This window comes from Hesperophylax consimilis, chromosome 3 (assembly GCF_061612785.1).
Source record: "Hesperophylax consimilis isolate HC1 chromosome 3, BYU_Hcon_1.0, whole genome shotgun sequence".
NCBI lineage: Eukaryota > Metazoa > Arthropoda > Insecta > Trichoptera > Limnephilidae > Hesperophylax > Hesperophylax consimilis.
In genome coordinates, this window is record NC_142838.1 from 29,172,740 (window position 1) to 29,191,928 (window position 19,189).

Here is a 19,189-nt window from a genome sequence, read left to right on the forward strand (position 1 = left end):
AGGCCCACAGGTAGGACTTTATCGCTTCTCTGAATTTTTCACACAATTTGTTCCAATTTTGAAAATAATAATAATAATAACATGGCATTTATATAGCGCAGTTTAGTGTCATTTCACTTCAAGTGCACTTAACTACTCGTATAACAAACTTAAAAAAATGGTAATTCAGTATTAGTGATTCTTGAAATTATTCCTACAGTGTGCCTTACCCAATAAAGATCTAATATTATAACACTAAATACACTGTTTATACAAAGTGATGACAAAACTTAGAATAACAATAACAGCAGGATAGGACAAAGCACGAATATTAAAACTAAAACATAATATAAAACAGGAGGCAATTTGTGCTCAGAAATGAGAATTTTCTGAGCAGACACGACACTGTGAAATGACACTTAACCAGAGTTACGCAGAACGCACAGAAGAAATTAGTATTTATGATAACAATCTCATGTTTATAATACAATGAATAGTTAATGTATTGCATCTCACTAAATGTAAATAAATCATGTTTTTTTTTTCATAAAAATCAACCTCACTAGGACAAAGCCTATATCGAGGTTAACAATTTACATGAGAATGAAGCAAATATACAGTAATCACAAACACAAAATATTTCAAAAAGAAAGTAAAAATATGTATTCGATGAGTTAAAATAGTTTATTATTAATAATTTGATAGTTTATTGTAACAATATTTGTACCATAAGTAATCATTTTCATTATTCCCAAGAAGAAAAAAAGTATATAATAAAGACAACTAGGGTGACATTCAGTTTATAGCAAATGGGACTTATATAAAATTTTATTATTTAAGAAAGGATAAGGATAACTAACTTTTCAAATTTAACTAGCGAATTGGTAGACTTCATACGATTTGGAATAATATTAATATTTATTGAAGTTATTTGATAAATATGAAAACAAGCGACAAAATTCTCAAGCCGGCCCGCCATATCCCGGGAATAAGTAGATACGAGTGTAGACATGGGCTTAATTCTTGTTAGTCTAAAGTTTTAATTCACACACTACTTACCCGTAGTTAGGTAGAGGTTATAGGGGTGGAGGAGTGTACAGCAAGGAGTAGCTACCCTTAGCGGCTCAGCGGAACGCGGATAGCGCAGTGGCGGGGCTCAGGTAATCACTTGGAATAAGATGAACCAACATATATAAGGACGAATAAATTTTCTTCGTATACACCACTATTTAATCAAAATAATCGACATATTTAAAGAGGAACAGTTTCTTCGTCAGGATAAACGAATAATAGAAACTAATTAATTTAAGTACAGATAAATAAGTAAATATAGATTAAAAATATATTCCAACGAGCGGTGATTAATAAGTTATTTTTATTTTAAAAAAATTAATGAAATAAATAAAATTGTTATTATTATTTTATGAATGCGAAATATATCAAAACTTTTATAAATTGACACAACAGAGTCAAGTAGTAATTAAGATATCTAAATAACAAAACAAATATGTATATATAAGCACACACGATAAATGTCTTAATAATGTCAAATTGCAACATTACCTCCGGTCGGATGAGCTTAAAAAAATATTTAACGTATTTTTTTACTAAATATATATATAAACACACAAAAAAATGTACACTTATAAAATAAATAAAAAAAAATAAAAAAGTTATAAAGTATATTATTATATAAATTATTACTAATATTGATATTAATGAATTTAAAATAAAATATTTGCCTATTAATAATATTTAATTGACTATTACCACTTTTTCTAATTTTCAAAATGTTCAAGTTATTTTAGTATTATTGTAAATCCATTTCATTTGTATTTTAAATTTTAAATTTTTAACGCTTTATTCACATCAATAGATGATTTGTTTCTATTTTTAAGTATTTTTATTTTAACTTGCCCAAGGATTTATAATGACTGTATGCCGAAACTAGAAAATGAATGTAGTATTTATTTGAAGAAGTAGTACTGAATAATATTATTTATAAAATGGAACAAACTTGACACTGAATATTCGTTGGAAAGATAATACTTGTTGTTCCCAATATCACGCGCCGCCCTTGATCGCCAGGCCCCGCCCCTCCAACACACATCCTGAGCACCCGCTAATACGATTTAATTTTATGCCGGATTTGCGTTAAGATTTCCCAAAGTACTCCAAGATCTGCTTCCCCTCCCCCCACTCCACCCCATCACCATACTACAGTACCTGCCAAACCTTTCTCTTGAGAACATAGGAAAATAATACATATGAGTATGTACCTATTAGACGGTTGTTCTCAATACTTTAAGTACATTTAAATAAACTATAATTATTGCAATAATAAAGTTTTTTAGACAATGATGTAGTTGGTTTTGATTCCTCGTTGATACCTTTATTTGTTTAAATTCTATTGACAATCCGACAAGACACCATATTATCTACTATATTCTTCCGTGAATGATATCATATTTCTATAATTAAGTGATTGTAATTATTTTAAAAAAAAAAAACAATATGTGCGTAGAGGTCTTATCTGATAAATATTTTTCATTCATCAAATATTATTGGTTATTACATTTTTTTACCTGAAAACAGCCAACTTTATTTTTGTTTGAAAGGCTCTGTTAGTGAACTCAGCAGTAACAAAGCCTTTCAATTAAAAATAAAGTTAGTTGTTTACTAATAAATATTGATTTGGTGGAACCTACAGACAATCTGTCGTGTGATAGATTCGTAGGATTAAATATAATTATTGTAAACACTAAATAATATTCATGTAATTTTAATGTAGTACGATTATACGTTCTAGAGAACAGAGTTAAAAATAATTATACGAATTTGAAACCATTAATTAAATACGGTTTTCATTTATTGAGGGATAATTTCAAAAACCATTTCAAAGAAAGCTTTCCAGAAAACTTGTGCTGCATTAGAAAAACCACTAAAATACTTTAAAACATATTCAAAATTTAATTTTTGTAGATTTCTGAGAGTAGCTACACAAAAATATTCTCGTCAATCTACTTTCTAAAGGTTTCGTAAAGGTTACCACAGTTCGTGATATTTAATGCTCTTCATATTTTATATGCTGTTTAAAATGACTATCCATTTAATTGCTACTGGAACCTTTCTACCAAGTACTTGAACGTAGTAAAAGATTGAGACAACGTTCGTCTTGAAGGAAATATATTATCATCTCACAATTTCGCTTAGTCTTTCCTGAAAGTTATTGTTGTCGGAGGAGAGCTTCGCCGATGATACAAAGAGTGCACCGGCATTAGAGGGGAGTGCTACTGCGTACGCTTAAAATAAAATGCAGGGTTGCCAGTTATTATTTAGTTTTATAGTTCAGGTTGAATCGCTTACAAAAACCTGAAGATGTGTGCATATAACGGAAAAATATTTGAATCAATGTTAATTATTATCAAAAAGAGGTAGATATATGTATGTATATGACACGACTAATATTTAAGAACAATGCTGAGTAAACAAAAAATCAAATTGGGAAGAAGATTTATCTTTTGGGCAGAATTCGTTGAAAAAAAAAATAATTAAACAACAATCACTATAATTTATTTGACAACTCCATCATTGCTTCATATTTTAAATACTGCTCAACAAACTACAACAAATAACAAAATTGCAAATTGTTTAAAATAGAGCAAAGATAATAATACTTAAGCGAAATAGATTTTCAAAAGTAACGTAAATGTTAAAAGATCAGAATTGGCTAATGGTGAAACAGACGCTGATCTTGAACGCGATGATATATACATCAAATAATAATAAACATCATCATCAGTTAAATCAAGGACGTGCAATGAAATCAGAATACTAAAAAGGGAAAATCTGATAAGCAAAACAGTTTACTCTACAAAGGGATGAAATATTATAATGCGCTGCTGGAAACTATAAAGTCTGCACTAAATGGTATTTCCGAGATGATTTGTAGAAGCCACATTAAGCAAGAGAAAATGTAATAGTATGAAACTTATAATAAATTAGTCATTTGTAAATTTAGATATACAAATAACTAAAATAAAATTAATCAATAAAATTGATAAAAACGGCATTATGGAAAGAGGGTTTGATATCACATAAAGTGATTTTGTGAAAATCCACGCCGAACCTGAGAGAATTTATTGCTCTAGAAAAATAATAATTGTTTTATTGTGTTCCTGTTTTGTTATATGTAAATATAATGATATCCTCAGAGGGATCTCCCGTAACTATAACCAAATATTTTTTTTTATTTATTGCACTTCTCTGTTTTTGAAACAAAGTTAAATCTCTGAATACAGAACTAAACATCCGAGTATATTCAAATGAACTATTTTAGAGAATTACATAATTCATATGCACTCTAGAAATTATTATGCCTTCTTTTCCATTTCTATACGTTCACTTTAAGATCAAAGACTAAAATGTGTAAATAAAATAATTATAAGTTTATGTTTTGATGAATATTATTTAATTTCCACAAATTAATTATACTTAAATATTATGTTTATGCGAATAACTACAGAAAGATACCAAATAGTTAATATTTAACTCTCTTAAAGTCTACACTTATAAAATTACTCATATTTTACAATAAAATGGTCAGTTTTCATCCCTTTGATATTTTTTGCATAATAATATGTTTTAATCTATTTGACATTCTTTACTGGTAACCCTTATGACGGTTCCTGTTTCGTAATAAGTCTTAGAAGAGTAAGTGCAGTCTTTCCATAATGCACATTTAAGAGCATCTCATCTAACAAAAGCATCGAGGAATCTCATTAACAGGATTCTTAAATATGAAAGAGCTATTCAACCATAAAACGTGATAATTTGCAAATTCTAATAATTTAATGAAATATTGTTGTTCTCATTAAAATTTGTAAAAGATCATTTACAACGTTCAAACGTGCCATCTCTTGTCGGAGGTCGACTATCATCAATGTAATCTTCACTCTGCGAGCTTCATCTTGAAACAACGCTGCGGAATTGTATTTTTATTAGTCACGTAGATATGATAATCCTATTTTTTGTTGACCCAAATTCCTAAAAATTTCCTCTTTGATAAACGTTCTATTAGCTAACAGCGCATACTTAAAAGTAAGTTAGTAGGAATCCTTTGCTGCAAATCTCTTAGACCATGTAGTAATGTATAACTATAGTCAGAAAAAGTTCAATTTACATAAGGTTTTAATATGTTAAGATCGTCCTGAAACCTTTCAATAAAACTAAGCCAAACTATAGCGGGAATATTTATTTCATAACAATACAGGTAACAGCTAATATCAGCGTAACCAAATCTCCTCCGGGTGACCAAATTAAATCCAGGTTCAATCCCCTAGGAGGTCCGAACTATTGTTCATCCCCTACCCCTCGCCCTCCCCTTCCTGCATCCTTGTTCCTTTCCACCCCAACAGTCCTCTGTCCGCAGTCCTCCGTTTAACGGTCCGAAATATTTAATCACCCTGTTGGAATTACAATATGTCCGCTAACTAGGGCACTTAACCTTGAGGTATATTTATTTCATGACGTAAAAAGTTTCAGAAGTTTTTTTTTATTATTTTTAAAGCGTTATGGGTGTGATATGACAAGTCATTATGTATTTTCATATCACTATTTTTGATGGAGAGAATTTTCAACCCAACTTTTAAGAGAGAAATCTAAGGACCAACTCCGCTCCTTCTGGTCTTCCGCTGTCTCCCTGCAGTTGTGATTGTCATTTCCGCACAGCCCAGCCCGCAAAATTTTGGTCTCATAATACCCCTTCGTTATGAAAACTTTTTATAGAGAAGCGTCTTCCGTAGTTGTTGTTGGTGATTTTAAATTAAAATAACCAACGGCGATCACTCTTAGGCTTAACTTCTCAGGCTTCGGACATATACGGGTCTGAATATTTCCGTTTTGCAATAAATTCAAATAAATTGAATGTTTTTCAAGTTCTGAAAATTTCTAATTGCGGTTGGAACTTTTAGTTTCACAAGGGTGCACATTCAGCAAGGAAGACACAACGATTTATGAGAGACCATATGAGTTATTCCCAAAAGCAAACAAATTAGCGTGAAGTGTTAATCAAGATATTTGTAAAAATCTGTTAAGTAATGAGAATTGAATCAGGTGGACACATTTCCACGCGTGCTTTTATGAATAATTAAAATAAATTAATTTCCTCTTCTAATCTACGTGCTTACTTCGTTCTTAACTTCCTTAGATAAATAGATTTCCAATACCCCGGGGTCTGACCCCCGCCCCCCTCCTAAACCCCACTGGGTCCGGCTAAAACCCTAAATCCTTTATGAATATGTCCAAGCATTAGTCCAGCCAGTCCGGGCTGGAGTCCGTAGTTTGGGCGGCAGGGGCGGCTCAGGGCTAAACGGGTGACTCCCACAGGTAAACGGCTGGCTTAGACGCTGGAAAATTTAAATATTTCTATGGTGTTGTTGCTTGACCATGTCTTGTTTCATTAATACTTAATTATAAAATACAACCAGTTACTGCCTGGATTCTTCACAGTTTCAAATCTAAAATCTTGTTATTAGTGAACACCTACAAGTATAGCGTTTTAAAGCCATTAAATAATATCGAGTTAAGTCTGAAAAACTAAAATATAAGCACTATTTTGATTTCCAAAAAACATCAATATATTTCTTATTCTTTATATTATACACTCAATTGCAATACGTTCTTTGTATCGATAGAAAATAATATTTAGGTATCTACTCACATAGATATTTGTATTAAAATACAGGGTTTTCCAATAAGATGTGTTATTTTGATATTCGAAGAAAAATGCCATTTTTCAATATAAATGATCGAATTTTTATTTCATTATAAAGAGGAAGGTATGTCGTTAATAGTAAAAAATAACATCAGTCAAATGACCACCACGACCACGCCTACAGGACCATATCCTTTTCATGAAAATTTCCATAACCAAATCGCAAAGTGGCTGCCTTATGTCCTCGATAGCCTCAAGAATTCCATCTTTGAGGTCTTGACCTGGGACGCTGACGCTGGGCTGTTGGCGTAGACCTTCTCTTTCACGTGACTTCAAAGAAAGTAAAAAATCAATGGTTTCGTTGCTTGTGTGGAACTTAACGCCGTCTTGTTGAAAGCAAACGTTGTCCTGATCAATACCATCCAATTCTGGCCATAAAAAATCATTAATTCCTTAATTAATCTTCAAAATAACATCTCTTATTGGAAAACCCTTTATTATCACTTTAGTCGAGATATTAGTAAAAAAAACTTTTAAATTGAACTCTTATATTAATGTATACTACCGTGTACTCTGAAATGTTAAAAAACACTATAAATTGCAAACTTTCCACGTCATTGCTTGACGAAAAGAGTCACAGTGGGTGGGTAGCTAAGTGGGTTGTGAATAAGGGGGTGGCATTGTGGGGTGCAACTGACCGCTAGCCCAAAGTCCAACTAATCCACGGCCGATATTAAACCGGAGGTGTTAACCTGAACCCCCTACCCGCACGGGGGGCACTATGCCCAACCCCCGCCACCCCCACCCAGCCCGGGTTTGTATTGTGGCCTAAGACCGTTTTACTTTGCCAAACTTGTGGGATTTACGAGCGCCGGACCTGGATTCGAACCAAAGGACGCTTAATTAAAGCCGTACATAATTAAATATGCATTGTGTTGATGTAAAACTATATTTATCCAAGCATTGGGGTAAAAGATAGAAGGAATCTATTTACTGTGCAGATCTGAAGGACACTGAATATTTTTTTCTTAATATCAAAATACAATAAACAAACATATTCATTGGATCTGAAATTTATATATCATATGGTATTATTTACGAGAAATTTATTTCAATTTTTCATTCAATATTTAAAATTTGTATTTCTTTTTTTTTAGTTTGTTAGGTTTAATCTTCACCATTAAAGTCAGATTTTGTTATTTTTCGAGTGTTTTGCTTTTGCCATTTTCAAGAAAGCATTATTTAATAGCAAAAATAATGATAATATTAGGATGATTTACATAGTGCCGTTTTTGTGCAAAATCACCTCAGGGGCGCTATATGTAATAAATTTCTACAAATGTGCTTTAATTCTTATTTATTTTTATTTTGTTTAAGCAGATAATATACCGTACCATACTTACCTATTTATTAATAATAATGATTGGATTATTTGTATAGCGCCGTTTTCGTGAGAAAATCACCTCAAGGACGCTAACTAGATTTAGTAATTTTTACATTTTCTTTCGGAGGGCGTGGATCCTGAGGCAAATATTTTATAAATACTTCAAAAATCCTACAATAATTACAATAACCCGTGATATTTCACGGATCTGTGCTAATGTTAACATAAAAATAACAGATTAGAAACAGAAAAAAAACACACATATATATACCGAATGGAAGCCCATAGACGAAATAGAAACAAAACTAATAAATAAACAAGTAGACAAAATTTTAGGAAATATATGAAATTAAAATGAGAAAGTAAGTTAAGTTTATGAATATTTTTCTCCTCTGTTCATTAACTGATTATTAAATTATTAATCAAAACGTTTTAAATATTGTAATGTTTTTCTTTACTGAAGATTTTCTTTGACTTGACACCCGCAAATAATCTAGTATTTTATCATCGTTGTTAAATACCGTACGATAACAAGCCTTACCCTAAACGTGTTTTTGTTTATTAAGTTTATTCATACCCCCTGGAAGATATTCGCGCCCGTATAAATTTTCATATAAAATTTCTCAAAAATATCACATGGGCTAAGTTTCCAGCTTCGCAATAAGATGCAAACTACCCCAGTTAAGTTGAAATAATACCCCCGTAATATAATACAAAATAAACTCTTTCACAATGTGCTGACTCAAAAGGCGATCTTTATTTTCTTACAAACTTGGAAAGCCATGCAACACGAACAAAGATTTTTATTTTTACCGGGAAAGGGATGAAATAGCATTTTCCGCCGAAGAAACAAAGACCACGGTTCTCCTTCAAAGGCTTTCTTTGTGAATGCATTAATTTCGTCTGCTGCATTTATTTCGCTATTTTGTTATTTAAGACGTGCTTTGTGATTTTTAATTAGTTACATTAATTTGCTTCGATTTTCCATCGTCTGTGAAACGCGAAAACTTTTTTTTTTCACATCGTGCTCTTTGAAAAATGGTAAAACTTTTAATTGTATATAAGAAATACCTAATGAATGTTATTCGACTTAAATGTTTTGGCGTGAATCAACTGCAATAGAATTTTAATGAATTCAGATCTTACCCAACATTGAAATAATTATTGTTCACGACACAAAATGTAACGAAATTGAATGTAAAAGCCGGTGCACCATTCTTAACCAAACTTGAATTTGTTGAATAAAAAACCTCGGAGTAATAATTATTGTATTGTGAAATGAATCACGTATGTATTTGAACTAATTAACCGAATTTGGAAATGAATTTATTGGATTAATTAATAATGTTACGTTGGATCATCCAAAAAAGTCTTACGCGTAAGTCCAGTCTTAATTCAATATTGATTTATTAGGTGAGGAAGTGTATATGAAAAAAATTGTAAGACCGGTAAAGGTGGTACAAAGACTAATTATTATAGTAATCAGCAATATTGTATGAAAATTTTAAAATTCCAAAAATTCAAGAAATCTATAAAAAAAGACTCGATGTTACAAATTGGTATTAAGATAACGAATTAAAAGATAAATAGCATATGCAATATATGCAAAACAAAGGGCCTAATAGGCATCCCAGTGTGTGAAATGGTACAATATATTAATGACCAAATCTTTGAAATATGAACAATTCAAAAAGAAAATGATATAGTAAACCCTTAATATACGTATACTTAAAATATACCATGTACCATATAAAATATATAAAAAAAACTTTAGCGATTGTAAAAATACTATTTCTCTCAAGTTGTGTGTATTATTATTGTTATAATACTATTTCTCTAAAGTTTTCTGTATTGAATTATTTTCGTGGTTAATTTGAAGATTGAATTATGTTAATTTTTATGTTGAATTATGTTTGTAGTTATTTAATATGAGTACTGTTTATAAATAACCTTTTAAGCATTATTTTCTTATTGTATATACATACTCCTCCCGTAAACACGAGCTAATGGATCTCACCTTATGGAATTGTAGAATAATAAAGAAAATGTATATATTTATTTGCACTCTGTTCAAATTTGAAATCTTGTATTATTTTGTAATAAATAAAACAATGCTTAATACATTATCAATGTGCATAAACATAACATCAAAACTCATTTATTTGATAGACAAGAAATGCACAGTAATTATATTTACAAACGATGAAGTTTTTTCTATTCAAGTTTAAAAAAAGGGTGTGAAATAAAACTAAATAAATAAATACTTTAATACAAGGTTTATCTCTCGGTAAAGAGCACTTGGCATAGACCTAAAAATTTTTGCCAATTGTTCGTGGTTTTCAAGCAAAAAAATATAAATTTAATATTCTGTTTGTAACCATATTCCTTGTTTCCAGCCAAGTCCTTGCCGGTTCACTGCGTGGTGGAGGGGGTTTCATCCTTGGAGGCGCTGGAGGCCGCGGGATCCCTGCCCGCGCCTCCCTCCCCTCGCCGCCCCTCCGTGGAGGCGGACAGCTATGTCATCATCCCCGCGGCCACGGCCTTCCGAGACCTGGTGCCCGCAGCCCTGGTGCGCCTGGGGTACCCTCAGGACTGCGCACCCATCGCCAAAGGTTACTATTTTTCTAAAAACTAAATCTGTTAAGTTTTTAAACCTTCAAAAAAATGAGAGGAAATTTTCGACACCATCTCTAATGGTACCGCGGGAGAGTTTTTCTGGGGCAAAATCTACATGAAATACATATTAGCAAAAATACTGATATTTCTATTGTATAAATATAGAGCTCGGTACATGCTCGGCTGTGTAATTATTACTACCATTATCTAACTATGGTGAAGGCACTTACAGATGATTTATTAATATATATGTACTTTTAATGAAAATCGTTCGAAAAATTTCTTTAAATTTTTATTACTAGATCGATTTTCAAGTTAATTGTTAGAAAATATTTAGAAGGCAAAACAACTATGATGCGTCATAATAAGATATTTTATCTACACATGTTTGCTAATAAAATTTTCGTCATAATATTATTAAATGTAAAAAACTTTAAATTAAAATGGAGCTCAACAAATTAAACTTGATTACAATATATATAGATAACATTATTTGAAAATGTTTTATTTCCAAATTATCTGTGGTTCCTGATTTCTCCACGGACAATTGATTTATTGATATACAAATGAGACAATAGCGGCCAGAATGTAAAACTTGACGTATATTCACTCACTCTTAGTATATTATTGTCTTTAGCGAACCATATTGTTTCCAGGCTGCGTAGTCATCAAGAATTGGAAGCCTCTTCCCCTTGAGATGGTGTGTTCCTCGCCGCTGGCCACCGTGGGCGAGGTGCTGGGCGAGCTGACCGCCCTAGCTACCCTGAGGATCCAGCTGCTGAGGCCCAGGACGCCCATGACGCAGGACATGCGGGACAAACTGCTCCGGCTGTTACTCCTGCACGGCCATGCGCTCCTATTATCCACTGGCTGCCCTCTGGATGAGGTAACAAAAAATTAGATTATATTTTTTTATTAAGGTAACAGAGCTGTACTGAATACGTAAATTAAATTAATATTAAAATAAAAATAAAAACGTTTTAAAAATTTAAATGTATTGAATTTCATCCAAATTAAATTGACAAAAAAACGGTTTAAAAAGTATATCTACGTACAGGTTGTAGGTATTATGAGTTTCACTATAAATACTGTGCAGAAACTGATGATTCGTTAGATAGATTCCCCCATCTTAACTAAAGGATTGCAATCTTTATAGCACAAGCGTCAGGTGTGAATGCTACCTGTATTCTACCGGTATTTCAATAGAAGAAACTTAAGTAACTTTAGTAACTAGCATCATTGTTCCCTTCGGTACCGGTTCATAGTCTTGAAACACACCAAACGTGCGCCCAACGGTTGACATTCGTCAAACGGTTCGTTTCTACAACTCGTTCCTGGGTTCTACAGCTCAGTCATGGAACGATTTGCTGCCTCCGTACTTTTCATTTCTACAACATGGGTCTCTTCACGAGATTTTAACATTTTATTTTTTTACTGCGTTAAACCATAGGTAATTGCGGCTTACAATCTATGAAGATCTATGTAATTTTTTTATAGTTGAGGATTTTGATTCTAGTGTTTTAACTTAAATGCCCTCAAAGGCACTTTTACACATATCTTTTTCCTCTTTCCGGTTTCACTTCATAATTGAAATGAAGAATATATTTTACCTTTTTTGTTTTCAAATTAAATTAATCTTTCAAAGCTCCACTCAACACTCACAATACCTTTCCAGATATAAAAAATACTCACATTTTTTTTCTATATAAAAAATAAATAACGATGAAAATGGAAAATGTTAAAATGCTTATTTTTTTAGTATAAATTTAAAAAAAAAACTTGAAAAAAGAATACCCATTGCTGAATACTAAGGGAAAATACAAGGGTTTAATCCAATGAAAAGACATTTATGTATATCAATGTTATTAGACATTTATTGAACCCAGAGTATCATGAATGAGTGGAGTAATTCATTATGTACCTAAACCTAATACCTATAAAGTTGGCATTGTTGAAAATGTTCAGAGGATTTGCTACTCCTGTAGGCTCATACGTTACATTCGATTGTCTCTGCGATACACAGTTATCTTAACTCCTGTCTCCTGGTGACGCAACAATACCCTCAGCAGACGCATCCCCAGCCGATCTAAGACGTGTAACAATAATGAAATGTAATCTAAACGGGAAACACCCCCCACCCTCCCACCTGTTCGGGGCCCAGTACAAAGGGGGAGGAATTACCACAGGTTGCGTGCTCTGTGCTCGGCTTGCTTTAAATGTGAATTTAAATTAATAATAATGAATGGCAGCTTTCATGGATCAATGTTTATTTGAAGATGTGAATCAAGGTAATATATGAAATTGAAATCCTTATAAGATTAATTAATGCAGATTGAATTGATTTGCAATTAAATATTGGCAAAATATTCATTTAAAAGTATGGATAAGTGCGTATCAGCGATAAACGGAGCACATTTAATGTTGTAACTTACATAGCGTAGTGTTTTAGGAGGGTATGAAGTAATGAGCCTGAAAATAATATTATTCTCATAGAGTTCCCACAAATAGCTTAAACGAATATTACACTAGTCTGACATCTAGTGCTGACTCAAATTACAAATTAACATAGTTTTAAATTTTACGATCTATAAAATAATTTGGTAGTTAATTCGTAATGTAATAAATTATAACTGTTATGTAATAACTTATAACTAGAACAAAAAGATAAAGCGCGGTATATAATAATTATTGTGTATTTTTAATTTCCGTTCCACGATCAATTAGAATATGTACAAATTTTTGATAATTTATCCGCATCTGGTAATACCTGAAAATATTAATTTTCATCTAAGAAAACCCATGATAGACATTCTGTATAAATCCACCAAACATAAAAAAAACAACCGAGTAAAGCGGTCAATGCAAATGTTTGAATCCCATAGTAAAAAATAATTAAAAAATAAAAACGTTCATGCAATTCTCGTACTTCTTGATGTTTTATTTCAAAGTATAATCTCAACAATGCATTAGTTCGTTGCGCAAACAGTGTACGTTTCACCTGAGCTCGCGGTATTACGGCCAGACGTAGCATGGGCTTGCCAAGACATGATGGGATCAGACTATCAGACGTTTGTTCCTCTCTCCGCGAGCACAGAGCAAACGCAGATCTTCAGCGTTGCATTGTGTGGAGATGCTGCGAGCACTGTGGGTATTGAACAAGGAACGGAGCCTGCCATCCACCCCGCAACCCCCATCTCCCACAATGTACTTTATAATATTTAACCCTTATTAGCGGGTTGCTCATTGTTTTCTCTGCTTAAGCATACGTTTATTCCTCGCAGAAATTGCGCACCGTTTTCACTAGTATTTGTTGAATTACAGTAATAGCTTACACAAGTACAGTGGAAACCAAAGGGTATTGAGTTGTTATGTTCAACCACAACGTTAGTAAAACTTTTATTAGAGTATTCTTAGAACCGTCTATGGTAGTACAAAGCAGTTTTTGGCTTCTCAACATAATTATGATGTTTTTAAATATTCAAAAAGTAGTTGTTAAGAGATAATTGCAATCAATGGTTTATTTTTATTATTGTATACAAAACCTATTCTAAAAAGTTTTAAGAACAATGGAAGCAAGGAGTTCCAAATAATTTATTATTTTATTTATCAACCCCACTCCGAAATCAATTGATGGATAAAAACTTCCTTTATTAAGTGCCATTTATTATAATTATTAATAGCAAAGCAAATAAATCAGCCTTTAAAGTGCGACTCACCCCAGTTTAGGATTTACCATCCCCTTTAAAAGTGTGTTCGGGAAGTTTTACCAAGGGGTTATACTTAAGGGTCTTATCAAAAATATCTCGATAGAATAGGATTGAAGATTATGGCGTCAATTTAAACAATAAGAAAACTCGTAAACTTTTGGCAATACCAATAAATTATTGAAAATAATAATGTACGAAATATTCTTAAACACGGTTATTCCGTTCTATAAGAAAAATTATCTTTTCACCTTTAAGGTATTATAAATAATATAAAATGATTTTACTTTCAGACGTGGACATTGTAAAAAAGGCGAAAATAAAATTGTCTTCCAAAATTTGAGCGGTGAGCTATGGCGTCTTAAAATTTGCAAGTAATTTTCAGTTTTCTTGAAATCTTGGTCTTGACTGAGAATATTGTGAACTCGCCATGCCATTTTAAGCGTTGGAGCGTTAAAAAATAAATACTTTTTTTATATTGTACTGCCCTGAAGAGGCTACGCTTGTAGCAAAACCCGGTCAGCGTTAGATATAAAAAAATAAAAGTGGCGCTTACTACACGGAGAAAACTTTTTGATATTAAAAATTGTTAATTTATTAAAAATCTAGTTAAATTATTTGTTTCCCTATTAAAAACGGGACTCGAGGCCTTTAACGAAAGAATTGACAAAATTCATAACAAACTATCAGTAAAGCAAGAATATGTTATATCGGAACAAGTGTTCTTTGAAATAAAAATACTTCGGAATTCGTCCTTTATATCTATTCGCACACCTGCGTGATCACGTGTTCAGATATATTCTGAATGGCTAATATTTTATTGGGAAATGATCATGCAGTCACATTTTTAACAGCATCTGGATAAAAAAAACATACTTATTTTTCTCCGTGTAAATTATTTAAAAAAATAAATACTGATGGTTTTATTCTTTTATACATAATAAATTGTTTCGGAAAAAGAGTTTTACTCTGTAAAAGTTAGTTAGTTGTATCACAAACGAACATACTTAATCTACGGAAATTAAAAATGTGGTAACAAATGGTTTTTGAATAAAGAAAAAAATTAATATTCCGTTCCCCAACCGAATGTTGAGCGCTTCTTCCCTCGAGTAAAAACGGTAGAAAGCTTTAAGAACCGGCAGCGGGGTTAAAGGGAACTCCCGCCGTAAGAGCGCTTTTGATCTTATCAGTACTATGAAATAATGCTTTATAATCTTATTAGGAGCGAGGTTAGCACCGAGATGTACCCCTCCCCTGCCACCCTGCCACCTACCAGAGCTTCTCCCCTCCCTTAGTCGTATCGACAGTCCTGTTATTTCCTTAAATATTATTACAATATTTTGGCTTCCCAGCAAGGTTGGTGGTCCTAAAACTTTGAATCAGATTTTTTTTAACTATTGCAATATATATCACACACACACACACACACACACAAAAAATTTCATTGGATCGGCTTAAAATAACTCAAGAAAATAGAGATGGATAAAGCCTTACCTTTTGATTGCTGTTAGTTATTTTCAAGAAACTAACAGCAATCAAAAGGATAAAGCCTTACCTTTTGATTGCTGTTAGTTTCTTGAAAATTTCCATGACGTAGATTACTTAGATTATTTAGAATTTGAAAATTACTCCTCATATAATCCCAATTATTTGTATAATGGATTGCACTTAACCACGAAACAACATTTATTATAAATGGTGCACGATTCGAGAGATTGATTTTAGTTCATATGTGAATGAATATGCGAGAGATGCGATAATAATGTTAGTTTTGCAACGAAAATATTTCGAAAAATATTAACGACTTGTGTGTTACAATAACATGTGTGTACAATAACTTTCCATATCAGTGGCGTAGGTAGGTAGTTTAAAGTCTTCTTTTTTCTTTTCATTTTTCGTCTCTGGTAAGACTTTAAAGAAAGAGAGATAATATTTTGAACAGGACTTTGGGATATGGAATAGTCCCAAAACACATGGTATTCGACGCGGTGTTTTTACTTGCCTGACGTGTTATTCAAAACGTTGATAAAGTAAAATTACAAAATACAGAATATACTAATGGAAAACAATTTTTCTTCACATTTATAGATATTATGGGATGTAAAAGAGTAATAAACTTAATAAAATAATGATTTTCAACTTAGAATTTGGTTGAGATAATTTTTATTCGTCTTGGATGTGCCTGGTTACCTGAGAAATCTGAGTTAGCACGGAACTTTTCTTGTCAAGTTACATTATTTTTTAAACTTCCTTCACAAAATAATGTCGCTATTATTGAAGAATTGATTTGGTTTTATAAAAAATCTGTTTTCTTAAATGACGTAAGGTAATTTCTTAGAATTAGCTAAGTCCACATAAAGCAGCACTGTGCCCGTGTTGTGTACCTACTGAGGAGTGTGAGTGTTTGGGGTGCAGCCAGGGTAGCAGTTGGGGAAGGGTTACATTAGCGGGTACAATATTTTGACGTTCTTTGGGCTTTGTGTCTGGAGGAGGGCGGATTATTCCCAGAGTTTGGAGATTATTTAAAACGGAACAAAGGCTTCCGACTAAACACTGATTCGCCTTTAAAATTGTGTACTCAACTTTCAACGCGAAGTATACATATATTATAGTGGTGCCTCTTTACAAGACAACCGAAAAATAATATTACTCTCGTAGCAAGATTTTTTTTTTATAATTGGATATATGACGCATTTTTTAGCAGACCACAAATACGCGAAGTATGTTCCCTACGAAAACAATTCCTTTGTGATTTGACATTATATGTATGCATGTGAAATAAAACTTTGAACAAAAAATACAGCGCATTAAAAAACATACTTTTATTAAACCATTGCTTTATTAAATTATTTTTTTTATACATAAGCATCACAAAATGGTGGTTGCTGATCAGCCAACTAACTAATTGCTTAGTAATGTATTTGATCCTTGATGAATCTTAGGTAAAAGTGAAACAATAGATTATAAAATTCAAATAGATTTAATGAATTTATACCCAAAATTAATAACTATTTTTTTGTTATTTTTAACATATAAATCAATCAATCATAAAGTGATTAGTTTCTAAAATTTGTATAACGTGTTGTCGAAATCTTGTTGTTTTAATTAATGTCATAAATTTAATAATATCTACAATAAAAGTGGTAGGCACAATCCTCTCCTAGTTGTTAGCTGAGTTTTTATCTTTCAACGCAAGAAAAATTTGACTTGTGAATACGGCGTAGTAGCATCACAGCGAGATACATAAATTGATTCGCAATAGGATGCCAAGATCGTGTATAAATAGGTACAGGCCTCATACTGCCATTGCTACATCCCCTCATCTTCAATAGTGTACTCCAATAAGCTGAATTATTTCCATCCTTTCTGTTCCCGAATAGGAATTTGGAATATCTTGCAATCGCCTTTGTGAGTTATGCCTTTGGCGATATAAATACCAAGTTACCGCCTCAATTTCTATCTACTTAACATTCGGTTAAGATAACTCCATCTGAATATTATTATCATTTTACCGAATGCCCTGGAATTTTCTAATCCAGGGGTCGAGTCCAATGCCTTCCCTCCAATATTTTTTTAACAAATTCCCGAAATAATTTAAAACTACAACCACTCTTAACTAAAATTATCTCCTTATTAAAAAAAATATCAAAGTTATTTCATTCTAGCGCAGACCTATGACAAATCAAGGGATGATATAATAATTGTAGGATTCAAAATTATATGTTAGATATAAAGCGCAGACCTTTAAAAATTGCGAAATCTGACTTAAGCTGTCACGCTTAACCCTAAGAAATTTAAACAAAAGAAATTCACTTTTCGAATGTGGAATTAAAATAATTTCCTTTAAAAATATTATTTCTATTCTTGGTAGGTAGGTATTTTAAGACTTGTCCGAATTCTTGTAATAAGCGCCAATTTTGAAAATATAACACTTAAATTCAAAGCAAATCCAAGTTCATTGAACCAGAGCTACATTTTTGAAGATGATTATTCTAGTTTCTGATTTCAAAATTGTACCTACCTTCTCTCTAAATCTTAAATTATAATAATCATTAGTAGGGACATATTAAGAGTCAACATAACAGAATTATACGGGTATAATATTATATGAGACAATTTATGAATATGAATAAATCAAGAAATATCCAACAATACCGAGATGAGTGACATTATATTCCTGGAGATAAATAGATAAGAAAATTTCAAAAAAAAATTGGTTCACTTAAAAATATTAATGATGACAAGAATTATTGAGTACAAAATCTCAGAAATCTCACTTAAAAATAGTATCCGAGCTTAGATTCGTGGAGGCTGGAAACCGCAGCTTTGGCACACCTGTCTGAACGCTTCTTACTACGAACTTATCGAGATCTCCTGGTTAATTTACCCACTTCCGCTACCAATACAAAAGTTCCATCCGAACTTCGGCTTAGTCTGTGCCTTAAAGTCTTGTACAAGTATTCATAGATCAATACTTTGAAGTCATTTATCATCTCAAAGGCATCCCCTCTAATGGTGCGAATGATAGAATCTTCATTAATTTGTATAAATCATTGGATAAATTCTAAAGGGAGATTTAGTTCACTGTTTTAAGATTAAAATGAACACGGAGATAGTTTTAGTTCTGCTTTCAAAGCGGGTAGCAAGAATATTAGAAGCTTATTAAACAGATATTTTCCCTTTATTGGTGGATTTGAATATTGTTTATCGTTTTGTATGTGTCTATGTAGTAGATGAGTAATAATATAAAATATCTGTTGTTGAATTTATAATATTCTTAAGTTGGTAACA

General features: G+C 32.0%; 1 protein-coding gene across 2 annotated transcripts in view; it reads left to right on the forward strand.

Annotated features, from left to right (window-relative positions):
- dve (SATB1_N and homeodomain domain-containing protein dve) overlaps positions 1–19,189 on the forward strand; it is a 165,429-nt gene that overhangs the window by 135,068 nt on the left and 11,172 nt on the right. For both annotated transcript variants that reach the window (XM_089651027.1, XM_089651028.1), the window contains exons 3-4: positions 10,475–10,690; positions 11,351–11,580. In XM_089651027.1, the coding sequence (XP_089507153.1) occupies positions 10,475–10,690; positions 11,351–11,580 (446 nt within the window). The remainder of the gene's footprint in view (positions 1–10,474; positions 10,691–11,350; positions 11,581–19,189) is intronic.